At 38.9% G+C, this 22,252-nt stretch overlaps 2 protein-coding genes across 2 annotated transcripts in view; one reads left to right on the top strand and one right to left on the bottom strand.

The window, feature by feature from the left end:
- LOC117490482 (calpain-5-like) overlaps positions 1-22,252 on the bottom strand; it is a 47,894-nt gene that overhangs the window by 11,561 nt on the left and 14,081 nt on the right. The window contains exons 3-6 of the mRNA XM_034140243.1: positions 13,976-14,107; positions 6,871-7,079; positions 6,044-6,236; positions 1,508-1,701 (exon numbers count right to left, since the gene is read on the bottom strand). Of these exons, the coding sequence (XP_033996134.1) occupies positions 1,508-1,701; positions 6,044-6,236; positions 6,871-7,079; positions 13,976-14,107 (728 nt within the window). The remainder of the gene's footprint in view (positions 1-1,507; positions 1,702-6,043; positions 6,237-6,870; positions 7,080-13,975; positions 14,108-22,252) is intronic.
- On the top strand, positions 10,961-11,434 carry ompb (olfactory marker protein b). Its single transcript, XM_034140242.1, has one exon. The coding sequence runs from the start codon at positions 10,961-10,963 to the stop codon at positions 11,432-11,434; it is 474 nt and encodes a 157-aa protein (XP_033996133.1).

Here is a 22,252-nt window from a genome sequence, read left to right as displayed (position 1 = left end):
ACCAAAGGAGACCAGTGTGCTTCGACGTCTTGAAAATTAAATTAGTGAATCTAGTTACGGGTCACAGTAAGGTCACGTATGAAAGGACAAAGAGCTGGTTTGTCTGGAGCCTCAATCACCGTCCAGGACAGATTGATTAAGATGGGTCAACTGTCCCAATCTATCCAAATGTAGCGTACATTTTAGCCACATTTTGAGAAAAAACCCATAAGAAAATAAGAGTGAATGCCTTTTTAGCTCCATTACTAAAGATATCTGATTAATATGAGTTCATCAGGGTAAGGAAGAGGTGGCGCTTATTCTCTCAAATTGTGCAGAAGAGGTTGTTGAAATAATCTATATTATATGATCATGTGTTGTAAGCCATGCTTTGAAGAGTGCCTAATGTATGCTTGAACTTTGTTTATATTTTGTTAAAAAATTCTAAGAGTTATCTTTCCGGAAGTCATGTGACCTCAAGCCCCGGATGTTTACATTGTGTTTGTGAGAGAGTAAAACGGCGCTAAAAGTGTCAACGATGTTAATAACGTGCCTCTTCTACTGCTGGTCTACTAGGCGAACACGTTTTCAGGGTGTTTCATAATTGTTCCAAGAGGTAAATTGGTGACATCAGTTCGATGCGTAACGTTCTTTCAAGACCAGAGTAGTTATAGGAGTTAGTAGTTAATAGTTGTTTACCTGTCGCTAGCCAATAGGAGTTAGTAGTTAATAGTTGTTTACCTGTCGCTAGCCAATAGGAGTTAGTAGTTAATAGTTGTTTACCTGTCGCTAGGCAATAGGAGTTAGTAGTTAATAGTTGTTTACCTGTCGATAGCCAATAGGCGTTAGTAGTTAATAGTTGTTTACCTGTCGCTAGCCAATAGGAGTTAGTAGTTAATAGTTGTTTACCTGTCGCTAGCCAATAGGCGTTAGTAGTTAATAGTTGTTTACCTGTCGCTAGCCAATAGGAGTTAGTAGTTAATAGTTGTTTACCTGTCGCTAGCCAATAGGAGTTAGTAGTTAATAGTTGTTTACCTGTCGCTAGCCAATAGGCGTTAGTAGTTAATAGTTGTTTACCTGTCGCTAGCCAATAGGAGTTAGTAGTTAATAGTTGTTTACCTGTCGCTAGCCAATAGGAGTTAGTAGTTAATAGTTGTTTAGTTAGTAGTTAATAGTTGTTTAGTTAGTAGTTAATAGTCGGTTAGTTAGTAGTTAATAGTTGTTTAGTTAGTAGTTAATAGTTGGTTAGTTAGTAGTTAATAGTTGTTTAGTTAGTAGTTAATAGTTGTTTAGTTAGTAGTTAATAGTTGTTTAGTTAGTAGTTAATAGTCGGTTAGTTAGTAGTTAATAGTTGTTTAGTTAGTAGTTAATAGTTGTTTAGTTAGTAGTTAATAGTCGGTTAGTTAGTAGTTGTTTAGTTAGTAGTTAATAGTTGTTTAGTTAGTAGTTAATAGTCGGTTAGTTAGTAGTTAATAGTTGTTTAGTTAGTAGTTAATAGTTGTTTAGTTAGTAGTTAATAGTCGTTTACCTGTCGCTCCAGGGTCCGCTCCACTCCTTCTCTCCCCAGGGGTTCCTCATGCGGATCATATGCAGTTTCTCCGACTTGAAGAAGGCCAGCAGCCCGTGACCGAGCCTCACTTTCTTTACGTCCGTCACGGCGTAGGCGTGACCTTTCACCAGACCGCAGTCCAGCCGCGCCTCCATGTCCTCTATCGTGGTCGCCTGGGGGAGAGAAAAACAAAAACGGGAGGATTTAAAGCTGGGAAACGTATGTGGATCTCCGGAAATATGGAAAATACAAAGACTGGCAGAGTTGCATCATGGGCTTCAATGTCGAAAAGCTAAATATTTGTCAGAGCTTTACATTGATCTATATTATTTAAGAGTTAAACATTTATTTTCTAGCTGTTTTTGCTTATATTAAAGGTTTTATTATTAAGATAAGATAAGAAGTACTTTATTGATCCCAATTTGGTAAATGTTTGCGTTGCAGCAGCATAAAAAGACAAGGCATTGTACATTAGAGGAATTAAAAATGTAATTATTGATCCCAAGTAGGAGCCAATAGGCATAAGCATAACATATAAACATCTCAAAATAGAAAATAAAAACAGAACTTTAAAGTAAAATATATATATATATACATAATGCCAGTGGAAGATATATATCAGAAGACTGTCTATGAACGGCAATTGCAGCTCACAAAATATAGAAGTATGATATTATTAACATGGAGTGTGCCAAAAATAGCATCTTATTAAATTAAATATCAACGTACAGTGTGAAAACACTTTATACAGATGGATGAATTATGACTTTTTAATGTTAAAGTGTCAAAGGTGCCCAAATATACCTTCAAAATAATAGCATGAAAACGTCTTTAACTAACTATTAGTAATTACTAAATAATAATAAATGTATTATAAACAAAAACAGCGTGAAAAAAAAAGGTTTAACTATTCAATAATATGAGTAATTATTTAACTTAATTTAAGTATTTCTTCAGGCTTTTATTTTGAAGGCGGTTTAGGGCACTGGATTGACGCATGAGAACGAGAACATGTTTTTTAACCAGGGAAAACACAGGTGAAACTATTATTCTTTATCATATAGTATTATTGGAATACAACGAGATAAATGCAGGTAAGGATATCCTCACCTGGACGTTAAATAATTTCCTGCATCAGAATTACTTGCTGGTTTTCCTTTCGGCTTTTGCCACTACAATATTGATTCGTAAAACATTGCTTTATTACCAAATGCATCTTTAATCATCATCTCGAGAGGCCACTGGATGGCTATTTTTCTTTGTCTGGAAAACAACACACTGGAAGATTTACGGTAACAGAGATGGGACGCTTGCATATTAGAAATGTGAGAATAAAAGGCCTTGGATAGAGGGAGGGAAAGAGGCGAGAGTCATTACAGCGTTATCAGAAAATTGGTTCTTCGATCCAATGATGATGTGTTCAGTGGCTTTTTGTGAGACATTACACTTCACTTCTCATACTCGATTATCCCTGAAAATACTGAGAGCCTGATTAATATGTCACAATGACAGACATGACAAATACTACAAAATGGACTTCAGAAACACTGTCCTTGATTGGCTTGTTATTTGGTTTTTATTATATTATAGATTATAGTGTCTGTTATTTCTAGCCTCATAATACCTGTGACAGATTAGCTTTTCTTTCATTCTTAGAGAATTGTGCATAAGAGTTAGAGGTTTCATAAAATAGAGATGCAGGAATGATTAAAAAACCCCAGAAACAATTCAACATTTTAGCACTTCCTGTTCTCTTGTATGGAAGTCAATGGTTTTCTGACTGTGTTTTCGGTTGATAGCCTAAAATAAGGTCTGTGGTTAAAAACAAGATGAAGAGATTTTAATTCTATGACATACAATACATCAGTAAATACCCCACTGTTGAATTTCAAAACAGCGGTTGCTAACAAGTGTCTAAATGAGTGGACTCAACGTCATCACGCCCGACATTAGCCACCTATACTGTAGCTTAGCAGTGGTGACGTGAAGTCATGTGACCGTGCTGTAGTTCCTTTATAGCCCGACATTAGCCACCTATAGCTTAGCGGTGGTGACGTGAAGTCATGTGACCGTGCTGTAGTTCTTTTATAGCCCAACATTAGCCACCTTTAGCTTAGCGGTGGTGACGTGAAGTCATGTGACCGTGCTGTAGTTCTTTTATAGCCCAACATTAGCCACCTTTAGCTTAGTGGTGGTGACGTGAAGTCATGTGACCGTGCTATAGCCCAAATTAATTTAATCTATTGATTCGTGTTCACCAACACGATTTTCACATTTTTTTCGTGTCACACAGAACGATTTAAAATGCAATGTATTTCTATTGATAGTATGTGTAGTGCCTGCAACACGTCTTTTTGTCCGGTCGGGTCTTGGAAGACCAGAAGCTGTGTGGTTCATAAAAACATGTTCTTACTCAATATCTTACCCTAAGCCTAACCCTATCCCTTTTATTTGAAATTGTATAATGTCTGAGTTTTTTGCCGTCAGTGAGGAAAAGAAATGGCTCAGAGCCTCAGAATACTGACATCTGAATTTTATGTCATCTTTTTTTCCTTCTAATTTGTTATTATTTGGTGCAGGCACGAAACATACTACCAATATAAATACATTGCTTCTAAAATCGTTCTGTGTCAGAATACTTAAATCTGTATTTTTGTAAATGTCTTTTTCCTTCTAATTTGTTATTATTTACATTGCTTTTAAAATCGTTCTGTGTGACACGAAAAAAATGGCGAAATCGTGTTGGTGAACACGAATCAATAGATTAATTTCGTGACTATAACACGAAATGCCGTGAGACTGTGTTGGACCGTACTGTAGTTCCTTTATAGCACAACACTAGCCACCTTTAGCTTAGCGGTGGTGACGTGAAGTCATGTGACCGTGCTGTAGTTCCTCTATAGCCCAACATTAGCCGATCCTTGATCCATGAATCAGCAACACATAGTATATACTCCCAGAGGATAGACATACAGGGCCGTCCCTCCCTACAGGCCGATCATGCAGACTGCGTGTGGCCTCACCTTGCGGAAGGGGCCTCAACTGAGCCGAAAATGCGGCGCACCTATGCGCTGCAATTAGTGTGGCGCGGCACGGTTTCGCCGCTGCGAGGCTCCACTAGCACCCCCCGTCCCCCGTCGACGACCCTCGCGAAGCAGAGGGCCTCATCATATAACTTTGCGTGGGCCTTCATGTTGGCCAGGGACGGCCCTGTAGACATTTAATGTATGCATTCCTAGAACAGCAATATATGATTGAGAAATAGACCCTTAAGTAATAACAACAATGGATAAAGGAGGAAAATGCCCTTTTTGCACACGGTGGTTCTATTCTCCAAGCTCTCATTTGAACAATAGACCCTCCAGTGTAAAAACTCATGCATATAAAAGAGCTGTATCATTTAAAAATGGAACTACGCCTGATTCTGAATCACAATAAGGGATTGTGAATTAGTTTCTGCTGGAGCAGGACGTCGGGAATAGATTGGCATGAGACGGGGGAGCAAGGGCCAAATCTAATTCATAAACAGAGTGAACTTGTTTTCCTAACAAGCATACATGAGTTTACAAGAAACACTCTATCAGCTTTAAAGAGTCCTCTCCTGCTGATGTTCAGGTGTATATCAGTATGTAGTGTATCTACTTTAAAGAGTCCTCTCCTGCTGATGTTCAGGTGTATATCAGTATGTAGTGTCTCTACTTTAAAGAGTCCTCTCCTGCTGATGTTCAGGTGTATATCAGTATGTAGTGTCTCTACTTTAAAGAGTCCTCTCCTGCTGATGTTCAGGTGTATATCAGTATGTATTGTCTCTACTTTAAAGAGTCCTCTCCTGCTGATGTTCAGGTGTATATCAGTATGTAGTGTCTCTACTTTAAAGAGTCCTCTCCTGCTGATGTTCAGGTGTATATCAGTATGTAGTGTATCTACTTTAAAGAGTCCTCTCCTGCTGATGTTCAGGTGTATATCAGTATGTAGTGTCTCTACTTTAAAGAGTCCTCTCCTGCTGATGTTCAGGTGTATATCAGTATGTAGTGTCTCTACTTTAAAGAGTCCTCTCCTGCTGATGTTCAGGTGTATATCAGTATGTAGTGTCTCTACTTTAAAGAGTCCTCTCCTGCTGATGTTCAGGTGTATATCAGTATGTAGTGTCTCTACTTTAAAGAGTCCTCTCCTGCTGATGTTCAGGTGTATATCAGTATGTAGTGTCTCTACTTTAAAGAGTCCTCTCCTGCTGATGTTCAGGTGTATATCAGTATGTAGTGTCTCTACTTTAAAGAGTCCTCTCCTGCTGATGTTCAGGTGTATATCAGTATGTAGTGTCTCTACTTTAAAGAGTCCTCTCCTGCTGATGTTCAGGTGTATATCAGTATGTAGTGTCTCTACTTTAAAGAGTCCTCTCCTGCTGATGTTCAGGTGTTTATCAGTATGTAGTGTCTCTACGTTAAAGAGTCCTCTCCTGCTGATGTTCAGGTGTTTATCAGTATGTAGTGTCTCTACTTTAAAGAGTCCTCTCACCCTGATGGAGCAGCTGATTAATCCGTCTCTGTTGTGAACTTTTAGCACTCGTTCGAACAGCTGGTTTCTGGCGACCTCATCTGTTGCCATCTGACCCTCCAGAAGGTCTGCGGGCTCTGAAACTCCACCAGTGAAATCCACCAAAGCGTCCGCAGTGTTTCCCCCGTCCAACGCCTCGTAGATGCCGTACACCCTGACAGGAAGTGGTTATATTTACTAGAGTTGCAACTATTGTCACGTAATCAAATGTTAAGAGATCAATTATTAATCTATTCATGGATTTTAAGTCTTAAAGGACTCCTATCATGCAGAATGCACTTTTGTATGTCTTTTATACATAAATATGTGTCCCCGGTGTGTCAGGAGACTAACAAAGTGTCAGAAAATAAAACCACATCTCTAACAACGGAGCTGATCCAGATTTGCTGCCGATATGACGTAATATCTGAAATGTGGGCGGGCTTTACATCCAAACAATGCACAACGTCTTTTGGAAGTAATATGGTCTTTGTTTACATTAGCAAGCATAGCTAACACTCAGAGCTAACCTGTACTGGAGAGAGTATGTGTAAAGAAGCAGGATATATACATATTTTTTTATAGCTACGGACCCAGAATCAGCACTTCTCTAACAGGGCTGAAATAAAGGGATATGAGGGATGTCTAGAATGGGTGATCTGTTTGGTATTTCGAGCAAAACACTTCATAGACATGTTTTTTTATATATCTGAGACCTATAATATATGCCTAAAAATAGCATAATAGGGACCTTTAAGTATGGTAGTATTCATACTGTGATTCCCCTCTGTATAAAGTGCTATACTCACTTAGCGTAGGCCTTCTCCACCAGCGCGCTCCAGAACTCGTTGCTGTCGTTGGAGTGGCAGTAGACCAGCTGGTTGTCCACCGTGGGCAGCCGGTCATCGATCACCACGTCCACCCACTCCCCAAAACGCCAGAAACGGAAGTGGAAAATCCCCGCGTACGATTCGGGCTTTTCCGTGTCCCATTCCTGCTCCTTCCAGTCTGGGATAACCTGGGGAGGAAGAGGGAGGAAGAGGGTCTATTTTATATATCTGAGACCTATAAAATATGCCTACAAATAGCATAATAGAAGACCTTTAAGTCCAAATGTGGTACCATCTTAGCAGAGGTTGGAAGTAGTGGAGTACAAATACTTCGTTACTGTACTGAAGTACATTTTTCTGGTATCAGTACTTTACTCCACTACTTATTCTTCTGACAACTTTTTACTTTGACTTCTTACATTTTGAACACAAATACCTGTACTTTCTACTTCTTACATTTTGAACCCAAATACCTGTACTTTCTACTTCTTACATTTTGAACACAAATACCTGTACTTTCTACTTCTTACATTTTGAACACAAATACCTGTACTTTCTACTTCTTACATTTTGAACACTAATACCTATACTTTCTACTTCTTACATTTTGAACACAAATACCTGTACTTTCTACTTCTTACATTTTGAACACAAATACCTGTACTTTCTACTTCTTACATGTTAAACACAAATACCTGTACTTTCTACTTCTTACATTTTCCAAACAGGCTGGTTCCTTTAGTTTGAATGTGTGTTTGGTGGCGTGATCATTATTATTTAGAGTCATTGCGTGCCTATTGATTTGAACACGATCCGTGTATCCATCATTTCCTGGTCTTCTCTAAAGAAGAGGGACCAATGAAAACGTTGTCATGTTGCCGTTGTTCAGCATGGAAACATTCATTAGCTAACAATGACATTATTGTTCTATTAATATAAAGGGAGGTCAGGTACTCTTTAAAACAGCTGCTAGTTATGGGTACTTTTTACTGAAGTACATTTCAAAGCCCATACTTCTTTACTTTTACTTGAGTAAAGAAGTTTAGTCAGTACTTCTACTTTTACCAGAGTATTTTGAAACACGAGTATCTGTACTTCTACTTGAGTAAAGGATGTGTACTTTTGCCATCTCTGGAGGGAAGGTGAGAGAAACAAACAGGCGGTGTTTCGTGGAGAATAAATAACGTGAAGGTGGAGAGCCTCTTGTCTGCTGATGCATTCAGGACCAGGGGACAGATTTATCACTGTGAGTCTCTCAATCATAAATCCAGCTGTAATAGGACACGGGTGAGAGGTTATAACTGTGTGTGTGTGTGTGTGTGTGTGTGTGTGTGTGTGTGTGTGTGTGTGTGTGTGTGTGTGTGTGTGTGTGTGTGTGTGTGTTGTTGTTTTTCTCAACATGAGGGATTTTAGCCTTTGCAGACCATTTACATGCAAAACACCTATAGCACACACTACGGGAAAGGTGAAAACCACAGACAAAAAAAAGCAGAATAGGGACTCTTTAAATTTCACTTCATTACTAAAATGTTTATTTGTATTCAAGGCAACTTACAGTATACACTTCAATACTAAATATACCTACGGGAGCAATCTGGCGTTAAGTATCTTGTCCAAGGACACTTTGACATGTTTACTGCAGGATCTTGGTATCTAACCTTTGACCCTTTGGTTAGTAAATACACATTTCCCCCCATAAGCCACGGCCAGTGTCATAAAAAAAAAACTCAACCTTGAGGCGACCTTGAGGTGAATTGTCTACCAGTAAGCAGTATAACGTAATAAAAAAACTGGAAAGGATTCAGTGAGCGATACCACATGTGAGCTGACGTTTTCAAAATTCTTACTTTTTGGAATTCTGACTTTTTCTCAGAATCTTTCACTGTTTCTCAACATTCAGACTTTTCTTTTGATTTCTGACTTTTTCTCAACATTCAGACTCAGCATTTATTCGTAGATTTTTAGAGACAATGCAAAGCACCTCTGACTTTGCCTCACCTTTCATACCCGTAGTTTGGCTCTTTCTCCTCCCCGAGAAGGTGTGCAGATGTCAGGGTTACTAACAGCACTTCCTGTCAAACCTCTTACAGGAGGCGACACTCTGCTGATTCTCAGAATTCAACTTTTATGAAATCTTGACTTCTTTCTCACAATTTTGACTTTCTTTGGATTTCTGACTTTTTCTCACATTTCTAACTTTTCCTCAGAAATCAGATTTTTGAGGAATTCTGACTTTTTCTAAATTCTGACTTTTTTTGTAATTACTTTCAAAAAACTTGCTCCTCCCCTGGCGCACATTAAAAACTGGTTGATTCAGATAGCGACACCACAGGTGAGCGGTGAGACAACAGCGTCCTTGGAGATGTCAGGTTTACTAACAGCACTTCCTGTCAAACCTCTCTACAGGAGGCGACACTCTGCTGATGGAGACAGTGTGGCCTCTCCAGAGGACCGAAGAGGAGGAAGAAAAACAAAGCACTGCACCATCAAACCTCAGAGTCGTTCTGTAATCCCCCGGGAGGCTCCTGCTCTCCACCATATTGCTCAAACTCTGTGTCTCTGCACTGTGGAAAGTGAGGGAGTGAGGCTCCATCCATCTCAGCTTTCATCTGAACTCTGAGAGGAAACAGACCTGATGACTGACCGCTTGAAACACAAGCAGAAAGCACTTCCTCTGCAAACCGTCAGCACGTAGAGACCAAAGGGAATCACTGTTAGGGAATCACTCCCTCCCATAACATCCATTGGTTTGTGGACTACAGTGTTGAAGCCTTGAATTTAACATCTTGACTTTATTTAACCAGAAATGTCAAGAGACGGTGAAACGAAGTACAACTGAACAATGCACGAGACCATTTTAGGCGGGTAATTAACTTTAGCTAAGTGGTAGAAATCCCTCTAAAATGCTATCTTGATTGCTAGTTTCAAGTCTCTATCAAATCATTCTGTTTGATAGAGACTTGAAACTAACAATTAAGACCATAAACTCACCAGGAAAAGGTCTATTAAGGGTAATGAATCAAATGACAATTAGGATAATTTCCTCGAAGACTAAAATCTCAGAATTCTGACTTTAATCTCAGAATTCCAACTTTTTGGTTTCTGACTTTTCAGAAAAATCTGACTATTTTCGGCTTTTTGACTCGGAACAAGTTGGAATTCGGACTGTTTTTGAGAACGTTGACTCTTAACCTCAGAATTAGGACTTTTGCTCAGAATTCTGAAGAAATTGAGACCCTCTCCTCATCAGGAACATGTTGACTTAGGGTAATTAATGTCTGGCATTAGAGTTAAACACCTGTAGCCAAGCGAAAACAAGACACAAACAAAAGGTGGTACAAACAGTACTCAGCAAATCTCCCTGAGGACAAACCCTGAGCTGGGGGAGGCAAATATCATTAGATCTGTTACTTAGCACCTCTCTGTTGATCTGTGAAACACCAGCTTTGAACACGAAGAGTTACTGGGAGTTCAAACATGTCTTCAGAGCTGGATCTTTCTTTCCGACCGGACACCGATCTGACGGAGTGTATTTTACTTCAAATAGGACCAAAAATGTACGAAAAAGTTATCATTCTGTCTTGAGAGAGACTTGAAACTAGCAATTGAGACCATTGACTCATCAGGAAAATGTCTATTAATCAATCAAATGAGCAGTCGGATCATTTCCTCGTAGACTAAAATTTCAGACTTTAATCTCCGAATTCAAACGTTTTGGTTTCTGACTTTTCTAAAAATGCTGACTTTTTTTGGCATTCTGACTGGAAAAAGTTGGACATTTTAACTTTTTTTGAGAGCGTTGACTCTTAATCTCACAATTATGACCTTTTCCTCATCAGGAACATGTTACCTTAGGGTAATTAACGTCTGGCATTAAAGTTAAACACCTGTAGCCAAGCAAAAAATAGACACAAACAAACAGTACTAGGCAAATCTCCCTGAGGGAAAACCCTGAACATATCATTACATCGGTTACTTAGCACCTCTCTGTTGATCTGTGAAACACCAGCTTTGAACACAAACATTCTGCACCAGCGAGGAGAAAGAGTTACTGGGAGTTCAAACAAACATGTCTTCGGAGCTGGAGCTTTCTTTCCGTCCGGACCTCGATCTGACGGAGTTGATGCGTCAACGAGCTCAATCTCTGCAGCAACGAGGCCAAAAAAGGCAGGATGGAGAACGTCTGCTTCGTCCCAACGAGACTGTTTATCAACTGGACTTCAGCAAACAATCCCTAAAGTTCTCACGGTGGTCGGTGTGTCTTCCTGATATCGCACGCCTCACAATAACCGCCACTTCTCAGCTCTGGACGCCGGATTTAACCAACCTGATGAATCGGCAACTTCTGGAGCCAGTTGGAGTTTTTTGGAGGGGAGAAAAGGACCAAATCCTCCAGTGCTACGAGGCCGATTCGTACGAATTTGGGGAAAGAATCGCTGAGTTGGCGAAGATAAGGAAGGTGATGTACTTCCTGTTTGCCTTTGGAGAAGGATGCAACTCTGAGACTGTCAACTGCTCCATCATCTTCACAACAGAGAGTTAAAAAAATGTTCTTCTGAGCTTGTGAGTTTAGATATTTTAGCTGAAACTGGCTTTTTTCGAACGTTTTCTTTTTAAGGATATCACAATTTCTGACTATCTGTAAGGACAGGTCTTCTTTTGCTCAAAGGGTGACAGGCATGGGTTAAACTAGTGATTTATCTTTAGGGGAAGGAATAACAATGACATTCTTCTGCAGAAAAAGATAATTGCATTAAAAATATATATCAGAAAATGCTTTTTTCAACTCATCAAATATCGAGATTTACGGATTTATTTCTCTTGTAAAATCAATATCTTTAAAGCCTAGAAATTTCGATAGACATTTTTCAATATTTCTAGACCAAGTGATAAATAGAGACTTCCCTCTTCATCCATCTATACCTTTCTTTTGAAACCTGTTGATCATAAAAGTGTCTTTCTTTGTGTCTTTGTATTCTACGATGTTAAATACAGCTTAATCTAAATAAAATGGATATATTAAAAAACGATGTATTTGCCTTTTTTCTTTTCTTAACCAATAACTCAAACATTTATACCTTTCTTTTGAAACATGTTGATCATAAAAGTGTGTTTCTTTGTGTCTTTGTCTTCTACGATGTTAAATACAGCTTAATACAAATAAATTGGATATATTAAAAGACGATGTAGTTGCCCTTTCTTTTCTTAATCAACGTCTAAAACAGAAATGTTATTCGTCATGTCCTCTTCGACAAACAGCCAGCCCCGATGGGTTTGGTAGCAATGAGTCCCTTGTGAGATAATGGATAGAGACAGTGTGTGTGTGTGTGTGTGTGTGTGTGTGTGTGTGTGTGTGTGTGTGTGTGTGTGTGTGTGTATTCCCTATTGGACGGGAAAGGTTCATGCTGCCTCATCCGTCTTGCTTGACAAACAAGAGCGATGGGAGGCATGAGGATTTCATCTCTAAGCCTCCTCTCTTCCTCCTGCAAACAGTAACAGTGACTGAACGAGAGTACGTGTGTGAGATGAAGTGTGTGTGAGAAAGGAAATAACGGAGATGTCAGGAGATATTAAGTTCATTTCACGTTGCCAGGAAGCATGAAAAGTAAGGTGCTTTCTGAAGCTTTAAATTATCCTCTGATAAAAAACGCTGCATTATCGGGAGTCTCAATTAGTTCCTGCTCACCTTGAATGCATAAATGTCCTCATTGCTATGTGTGCGTTTGCTCAAAGGGTGACAGGAAGGGGTTAAAACTAATGGATTATCTCAAAGGGATGGAATAACAATGACATCCCTCTAAGTAGTGCACCAGAAAAAGATAATTGCATTTAAAAAAAAAAATCAGAACATTCTTTTTTCATCTCGTCAAAAATGGAGATTCCATGCTTTTTTTTATCATGTAAAATCAATATCTTTAAAGCCGAGATAATTCAATAGACATTTTTCAATCTTTTTTAGACCAAGTGATAAATAGAGTGGAAAATTATCTGCAAAAATGACTGTGAAGTGCGACCTTCAAACTAGCATTTAAAAAAAATACTTTGCTGAGTAATAACAAGGATTTAAGAGAGGCTAAATGTATCTGACAAAAGCTCTGAAGCTACTTGAAAGGCTCTTTTTGCAACCATATTGCAAAAAGAGCATACATATCAGTGTTTTGGGTAACCAGCCACATTTGGACCATTGGTTGTTTTGGTATCATGAAGTCGAACAGGAGACTGAACAGATCTCTGCACAAAGACATCTTCAACAAACACACTTCCACTTTCTAAAGCTCAGATCAGAATTAGTTTGAAATAGTAACTGCATAGAAAGGGTCTCAAGCTAAGGCTCGGGAGCCAGATCAAGCTCACAGGACACACAAACTCACACCTGCTGTTCCTATGGACGAGGATTAGGGACACGTGTGAACATGTTTTTGAGATCTGACCAAATAAAAGACAGAATTCTTAAATGTTCAGAAAAAAAAAATTTCCCCTAGAATTTCAACTTTAGGCTCAGAATTCTCACTTCTTACAAAAAAAAGAAATGTACAAAAGAATTTTCAAATGTTTTTTCCAGAAATATTTTTTGCTGGAAAAGAAAAATGTAAAAGAAAAATGTAGTTTATTATTTCTCCGAACTTTTCGGGGAAAAAATGTGATGACGGTTTTTTTCTTTCGTTTTTTTACTTGTCTTGAAAATTCTGAGATGAATTTCAAATATATTTAATATTAAATGTTTTCCTTAACGTCAAATATCTGAAGTTTCTGAAGTGAAAACATTTAAAATCCAGAAAAGATATCCAATGGAATTTTTTTAACATTTTCTATAATTTTCTATACATTTCTTCTGAATTTCTTTTTCCAGGAAATGTAAAATATAATAATTCTGATTCAACCAAAACTCTAAGATTTATTTTCCGATTTTCTTATTTTTTTCTGAGATTAAAGTCGCTGATTCTGACTTTAGTCTCAGAAGAAAAAAAATCACAATAATCAGAAAAAGATACAACATTTTCAGAATTCTGAGTTTTCTCTCACAATTTATTTTAGACTTAAATCTCAGACCTAAAAAAACCCATACAATTATAAAAGGACGTACCTTCTGCCACAGCGCCTCTCTGGAGGCGAGGCTGGAGCAGGCGGCCACGAACCAGCAGTTCCCCAGCTGACCCTGGTGCAGGTCGTGGGCGCTGATGCCGTCCACAAACAGGTGGGGGTCTTCACACAACTCCTACAGAAACACACAGGTTTAGTGAGGGGGGTCTTCACACAACTCCTACAGAAACACACAGGTTTAGTGAGGGGGGGCTTCAAAAATAAATAAATGTACGGTCCTCAAAGCAACACAGATCTTAAACGGTTAATGGAGGCAGATTCATGAAACAGAGAAAGAGCATCTGTCCTGAAACCCACGTATCACACACACACACACACACACACACACACACACACACACACACACACACACACACACACACACACACACACACACACACACACACACACACACACACACACCACACACACACACACACACACACACACACACACACACACACACACACACACACACACACACACACACACACACACACACACACACACACACACACACACACACACACACACACACACACACCTCCTGTGGTTCCTGTGATAGTGTGTGGGATGATGATTACTACAGAGACATGCTGTCCTCCTCTCTTTTGTCTACACACACTTCAGCAGAGATGTCACCAACGAGCCGAGGTCGGGCTGGATTATTCGTTCCATTATTTGGAAAAATCATCCGTTTTTTTGTCCTTTTTTTATGTCAGCCTGAACTTGAGACACACTATTTCTCTATGTCTGTATTTTATGTCCTTTAAAAACAGTTGACTCATGTAACTCGTTCATTTCATGGATAAAATAAAAGACAGACAAAAAACCATGTTCGCAACTGCACATATTATACATTTCTTCGCTTAATTAAATTGTTTTCCTTTAGTATTTGTTGCTCAAAAATCTAAATAAACCATAAAAAATGTCAGAAGTTACCAGTTATCACGTTTAAAATCATCCCCAGTGGATATATTGCAATAGCCCTCATAACTATCAAGAACACTTAGTTAAAATACATTATTTAATGCATATAATTAACTTGGTGGCTCACATATACCAATATTGTAAAGTCCAAGCCAGCAAGCTAATGTTCTGTTCTATATAAAAATAAACATTTCTGATATCAGTCAACATGGTTGCAAATTAATATTTGTCTTTAAAACCTGCAGGCCTCCAGGTCAATATCTGTTTTTTAATATGAAGGTTAACACAAGGCTGATGTAAAATACGGTAGATTTCTAGGACTGTCTGCAGACTGCAGGGTGTGAACAGTTTGTCTGTTTTTCCGCGGGTCAATGTGCTCCTCCATTACTCAGCAGACAGAGAGCACTTATCAGACAGACTCTTTATCTTTACACACTCCTGCACTCAACTACGCTCAGAAAGTAAAAGATGGACGCATGAGCAAGTTAACTCGTGTGATGTAAACACAGCAAACATCCGTACGTTTTTCAGGATCAGCTTGTAAATCATACCACAAGTAAAAGTACTTGTTTAAGCATTATTAAATTACAGGGATTATGATTATTGATGCATTAGGAATAGAGTGGTGCAGGAATGAGCCCTAAAACCAGGAAATGATTTTAGCACTTCCTGTCCCCTCTTCAATGGTTTTCTGAATTGGTTTTTGGTTGTTATCCTGAAATAAGGTCTGTGGTTAACACAAGGTGAAGAGATGTTGTTCTACAACATAAAATACGTCAGTAAATACCCCACTGGTGGACTTAAAAATGGCGGTTGCTAACAAGTGTCTAAATGAGACCATTAAACGTCATCACGCCCAACGTTAGCTGCCTTTATGACGTGACGTCATGTGACTGTACTGTAGTTCCTTTATAGCCCAACATTAGCCGCCTTTAGCTTAGCGGTGGTGACGTGAAGTCTTGTGACCGTGCTGTAGTTCCTTTATAGCCCAACATTAGCCGCCTTTAGCTTAGCGGTGGTGACGTGAAGTCTTGTGACCGTGCTGTAGTTCCTTTATAGCCCAACATTAGCCGCCTTTAGCTTAGCGGTGGTGACGTGAAGTCTTGTGACCGTGCTGTAGTTCCTTTATAGCCCAACATTAGCCTCCTTTAGCTTAGCGGTGGTGACGTGAAGTCTTGTGACCGTGCTGTAGTTCCTTTATAGCCCAACATTAGCCTCCTTTAGCTTAGCGGTGGTGACGTGAAGTCTTGTGACCGTGCTGTAGTTCCTTTATAGCCCAACATTAGCCACCTTTAGCTTAGCGGTGGTGACGTGAAGTCTTGTGACCGTGCTGTAGTTCCTTTATAGCCCAACATTAGCCACCTTTAGCTTAGCGGTGGTGACGTGAAGTCTTGTGACCGTGCTGTAGTTCCTTTATAGCCCAACATTAGCCTCCTTTAGCTTAGCGGTGGTGACGTGAAGTCATGTGACCGTGCTGTAGTTCCTTTATAGCCCAACATTAGCCGCCTTTAGCTTAGCGGTGGTGACGTGAAGTCATGTGACCGTGCTGTAGTTCCTTTATAGCCTGATGTTAGCCTTTTACTTCAAAGATTCTGCAATCATTCTAAATCCAATGGAGAAATCCCATTGGACCAGGGATATTACAACTACGACGTCCCTGAACCACTCTATAGTAACAGCTTTCAAGAGCGAATCACACACACTATGGTGCATGTTTAACTGAGACACACACACACCCACACACACACACACACACACACACACACACACACACACACACACACACACACACACACACACACACACACACACACACACACACACACACACACACACACACACACACACACACACACACACACACACACACACACACACACACACACACACACACACACACACACACACACACACACACACACACACACACACACACACACACACACACCACACACAGAGGACACAGTAGGTCAGTAGTTTGCTGACTCTGCGAGGCTGATTGCTGCAAAAGCAAACTTATAATCAGAATCCACTGCAGCAGCTTCACCTCACAGAGACTGAAGCACGTTGGAGGAGAAATATGAGTACGTGAAGTGAGGCATAAACATCACATTATGCAGGATCATTTAGTAGTGGTAATATAATAGTGAAAATAATTGACTTGGAGACATTTTCTTTGTGTTCAGGTGAAGAAAGTGCACATTTTAATTGAAGTTTAGAGAGCCAGTGTTGTTGTTAATTCGTTTGAAAATGATCGCCAATGATATAAGATAAGATATACTTTATTGATCCCAAATTGGGACATTTCTTCGTCACAGCAGCATGTTAAAACAAATGCATTGCACATAATATGAAAAATAAAAAGGGTAGAAAATAACATAGAATATAAACACTATAAAGGGCAAAATTACAGCCGACACAAATTTTAAAAGTAGTATATTTTATACATTAAATGTGCGAGGATAGACATAATAATTAAATATAATGTGACTTTTATTCTGTACACGAATCAGTGTTTAGATGTGTGTCTGAGCCACAGTTAAGATCTCTAATCACGTTTCCCCCCCCCCTTCTGAAGCATTGATTGGTGGATTCTCCCTGCCGTCGTGGGATTGGCTCAGGTTGGAAGAGTAATAGAGTATTGATCGGCTCTGTAGACACTGAGGTAATGTGAATATTTAGCCCGATGCTGAGAAACCTTTCACAAGCCTCAGCTTCATCCATCAGCCGAACGTCAAACACAACCCGGAGCAAACAGACAGAATAAAGAGAGTCTAACAGCCGTTCTGTTTCTCTCATTATAATGCTACTTGTGTTTCCTCGAGGTTTAACGAATAATACAAGTTCTCTAAGTTCTTCTATTTCTCTGGCTGCTTTTGTTGGTGTAATGTGAGAGATCTCTGCATATTAACACGCTTAGTACATGGCTAAATACTAAATAAACTAACAACTTGGCACACAATGTTGATATTAAAATGATTTATTTTATTTAATAATGATCGTATTGCTTCTATTAAAAAAATAGTCCGCTCCACTCCTGTCTGTCTTCTTCTGCTGTTCCCTTTAGTGTTTACTTCCTGTCTGTCTGTCTTCTTCTGATGTTCCCTTTAGTGTTTACTTCCTGTCTGTCTTCTTCTGCTGTTCCCTTTAGTGTTTACTTCCTGTCTGTCTTCTTCTGCTGTTCCCTTTAGTGTTTACTTCCTGTCTGTCTTCTTCTGCTGCTGTTCCCTTTAGTGTTTACTTCCTGTCTGTCTTCTTCTGCTGTTCCCTTTAGTGTTTACTTCCTGCCTGTCTTCTTTCTGATGAATGAAAACGAATCTGTGTTGTCCACAGTTGATACACTTTATCAGAACTTCCTCCTTAGCAACAGTCTGTTCTCCTTAGCAACAGTCTGTTCTCCTAAAATGAACAACCTCTGGAATGTCCAAACTGACCAATCAGAATCCAGTATTCAACAAAGCAGTATAATAACAAGTGTGGAAAAGCAAAACACCCTCAGCGTGAATGTTTATCCCCATATCTTATCATAATATGGACTGCAGCTTGCTGAGTATAATGTCGAAACATTTAAAAAGATTTGTAATATTCCATATTTGTCTTTTAAATACCTCAAAAATCGGAGTACTGGGTTAGGGTTAGCCAGGATGTGGTCAGAGTAATAATCTAATTAGATTGCTCTCCTTTTACAAAATATATAAAAAACTAATTGCATGGAAATCTAATGTTCATTTTCTACCCAAGGACAGGGATTTTAAAGCCACTCATTTATATATTTTAATTAATTTGTTGTATCCTTCCATCAGCTAAAAAATGCCCCTCGTCTCACAGGATGTTGCATTATATCGCCCCACCCTGTCCGAATGAAGACATAAATAAACAAATTGGATGAAGGGGGAGGTAGGGAAGACGATGTGAGTCGCACAGCGAGAGGGGGGGAACGTTTTATTAGTGCCGGCGCTTTATGCTCCCTCTGCCATAAATATTGCCTCGATGCATCTGAGCAAGGATAACAGGAAGCTAAACAATCTCCAGGGGGGAGGAGAGGGAGTGAACCCTCACCCTGACTCTGATAACACCCCCTCAGATCAGATCAACACATCCACAGTGTGGGGAGTAATGGATAACATGTGACACATAACAAAGGTAATGTCCCTTACAGTTACATATAATAATATCAGATCTAAAATTGTGGATTACTTGCAGGATTACAAAATGTTTCATACTTAATATCATCGTTAACAATGTTTTTTAATTACTCTCACTGCAGGAACAGTATACACAAAAGGGTGTTAAATAATAATTCTAATATAAATTACGAGGGCCACTTAGTGTATATTGCAAAAGCAAGGTAGACTTCATAGCTAATGTTAGCAAGCTAGCTATTTATGTAGTTAGCTAGCGTTAGGCAGGTAGTTTGAGAGAGAGAGCGCTAATGTTTGCTAGTTAGCTTGATAGATAGATAGATAGATAGATAGATAGATAGATAGATAGATAGATAGATAGATAGATAGATAGATAGATAGATAGATAGATAGATAGATAGATAGATAGATAGATAGATAGATAGATAGATAGATAGATAGATAGATAGATAGATAGATAGATAGATAGATAGATAGATAGATAGATAGTGTCTGCTAGTTAGCTTTTTAAGTAGATAGCTAACGTTAAGGAGCTAGCTTGAGAGAGAGAGATAATGTTTGCTAGTTAGCCTGTCAGATAGATGGCTAACCTGAGCTAGCTAGCGGGGGGGAAACTATGGATCCTCTAAATAACTACAACTATAATAAAACGTATAAAATATCATTAAATGTTTGTTTGTTTCCTCAAATCATTTACCGGTAAATCCAAATGAATCATTCCAACACCTCTGTATTGGAGACAGAAAATAAATCATGTATCATTTTGTAAATATCGTTGCTAATAACAACTTACCAAAGCTACAGTTTAGAGAGAAATGGAATAAAACCAATCTATTTTACTCCTTTTTAATATATTTGGGATTACTACCAACAGATAGAAGTCCAAAGAGACACAAACAAGGCTCCTAAAACCAGGGAAAGTTGGATAATGTTGTTGCCACAGTTTTCACACATGAACTCAAATACAGACTGACCTAATAAAAAATTAAAGATTGCGTGTCTGTCGAGAGTTTTTGTGAACATTTTGTCATCTGTTCCTCTCACGCCAAGTCTGTGGAGAGCTTGTTTTGAATCATTAAACAGCTGCTTAATACATTTATATTGGTCCAATGGCTAAGGTTTTATTGTATTATTAATAAATCGTCAAGTGTTCCAGATACATGAATCAGCGCATGGATTCAGACCAGTAAGAAATGTCTTGAGATTAAACTTCAGATGTTTAAAATCTCTTCAAACTTAAAGTGATGTGTTATCCGTGTAATCAGAAGAAGTGTCAGGAAAAATCACATTTTCTGAGATTCAGAAGTTGTGTAAAATAGAAATGTTAATTCTGTCCGGGAGCTGAGATCCATGGAGATGTACGAGTTTGGATTATTCTGACAGGCTTTCAAAGACGAGGACATTTTTACAGAGACCGACACAGAAATGTAAATATGTCTACATTTGGATATTTATAGAAATATAAACCACAACTGTCTTCTTTGCAATATGGAGATGTTTTCTATAAGTCGATATACCTCTGTTTTCTTTACGTAATGATCAGAAAAAAGGGAGATCTTTTAATAAAATACGACCGAATAGAGTAATAAAACAAAGGAAAGAAAATTAAATGACTTTACATAATACAGGTTTTGTCTAAAATGGGTAACTGGAGCGTGCGCCCTCTTACCAAAATGCAGATTTTCCCCATAAAATGTTGAAGTGATGCCAGGAAACAATATTTCTGTTCGTCAAAAACATTATAATTACTCCAGAAATATGAAAATGGTGTCAAATACAGCGTCAGACTATAAGATTATCTATAAAATAAATCGCTTTAGAATTAAGTCCAAGTCGGCAACAGCTTCCTTATTAGGGCTGCGTAATTAATAAAAAATGATATAAAAATATGGACTTGTGATATATCGAAAATGCAGGAAGAACAATATTTGTTAAATTCTAAACTTGTGTTAATATTATTCTGAATATTGTGGTGCTGCAGGAACAAACAGTACTGTTCAGGCATAATAAAAAAATCATTGTTTGGTACAGATCCTTATTTAATATATTCGTCAAAGATGTAAATATCGTTTTAAAAAATAGTATCCTGTAATATTTCTAATGCAAAATAATCAAAATATAATAAAATAATTCCCCAAAATCGGGCAGCTCTTAAACTTTACTATACATATATGCTCTTTTATTGAAAAATCAAAAACATGCTGCGATGTTAATGCCTGTTTCCTGACACTGACAGTGAAGAGGCAAAATAAAAAGGATTCTCTCTCTCTCTCGCTCTCTCTCACACACACATACACACACTCTCTCACACACACACTCACACACAAACACATTCTCTCACACACACCCTCTCACACACACACACTCTCACACACAAACACATTCTCTCTCACACCCTCTCTCTCTCTCTCTCTCTCTCTCGCTCTCTCTCACACACCCTCTCTCTCACACACCCTCTCTCTCTCTCTCTCTCTCTCTCTCTCTCGCTCTCTCTCACACACCCTCTCTCTCACACACCCTCTCTCTCTCACACACACACACCCTCTCTCACACCCCTCTCTCTCTCACACACCCTCTCACACACACACAACACTCTCTCTCTCTATCTCTCTCTCTCCTCTTGACTTCTTCCAGTTTTTCTGTCTGCATGACTGACATCGGCACAGACCAAAACATAATCTGCGTGACCCAGTTTCCATGGCGATGCACGCTGGCTGTTTGCTGCACAGAAGGAGGTTAGTCCATCCACAGCAGCTCCAATAAATCCTGAGGCCTCGCATCCCATAAACCACCGCCACGAAACATACATACAGCGCCGGCTTACACCAGATCACAAGAAGAGAGGAGCGGAGACACCACGGCAAAATACAGAGAACTACATCTGGATATCAGTTGTTATAATCACCTTCAATATTGCCTTATTTGGTGTTTCCTGTTACAGCCTAATTGCTATTACAGTGCATAGATTGCCCAGCTTTGTCAACCTTTACTTGCCAAAGACACATTACCTTACATTACATGTGTCACGATCTGTCTGTGTTTTATTTTGTCATCTCAAGATCTGTCTTTGTATTTTGAAAAGTGTTCACCCCCCTAGTTATGTCTGTTTTGACTTCCTGTCCCTGTGTTTCCTTGATGTTGAATGCCGAGTGAAGAAGAGAGAGTTTTTGTTTTTTTGGCCTTGCTTTACTGAAAGAAAATGTTCTGCA

This window comes from Trematomus bernacchii, unplaced genomic scaffold (assembly GCF_902827165.1).
Source record: "Trematomus bernacchii unplaced genomic scaffold, fTreBer1.1, whole genome shotgun sequence".
Classification (NCBI taxonomy): domain Eukaryota; kingdom Metazoa; phylum Chordata; class Actinopteri; order Perciformes; family Nototheniidae; genus Trematomus; species Trematomus bernacchii.
Note: the sequence above shows the minus strand (reverse complement) of the source record. Positions and strands in the feature narration are given on the sequence as shown.

Bases quoted from the DNA above. Each gene is read 5' to 3' on its own strand.
- ompb (XM_034140242.1), top strand. From the start codon at position 10,961: ATGTCTTCGGAGCTGGAGCTTTCTTTCCGTCCGGACCTCGATCTGACG.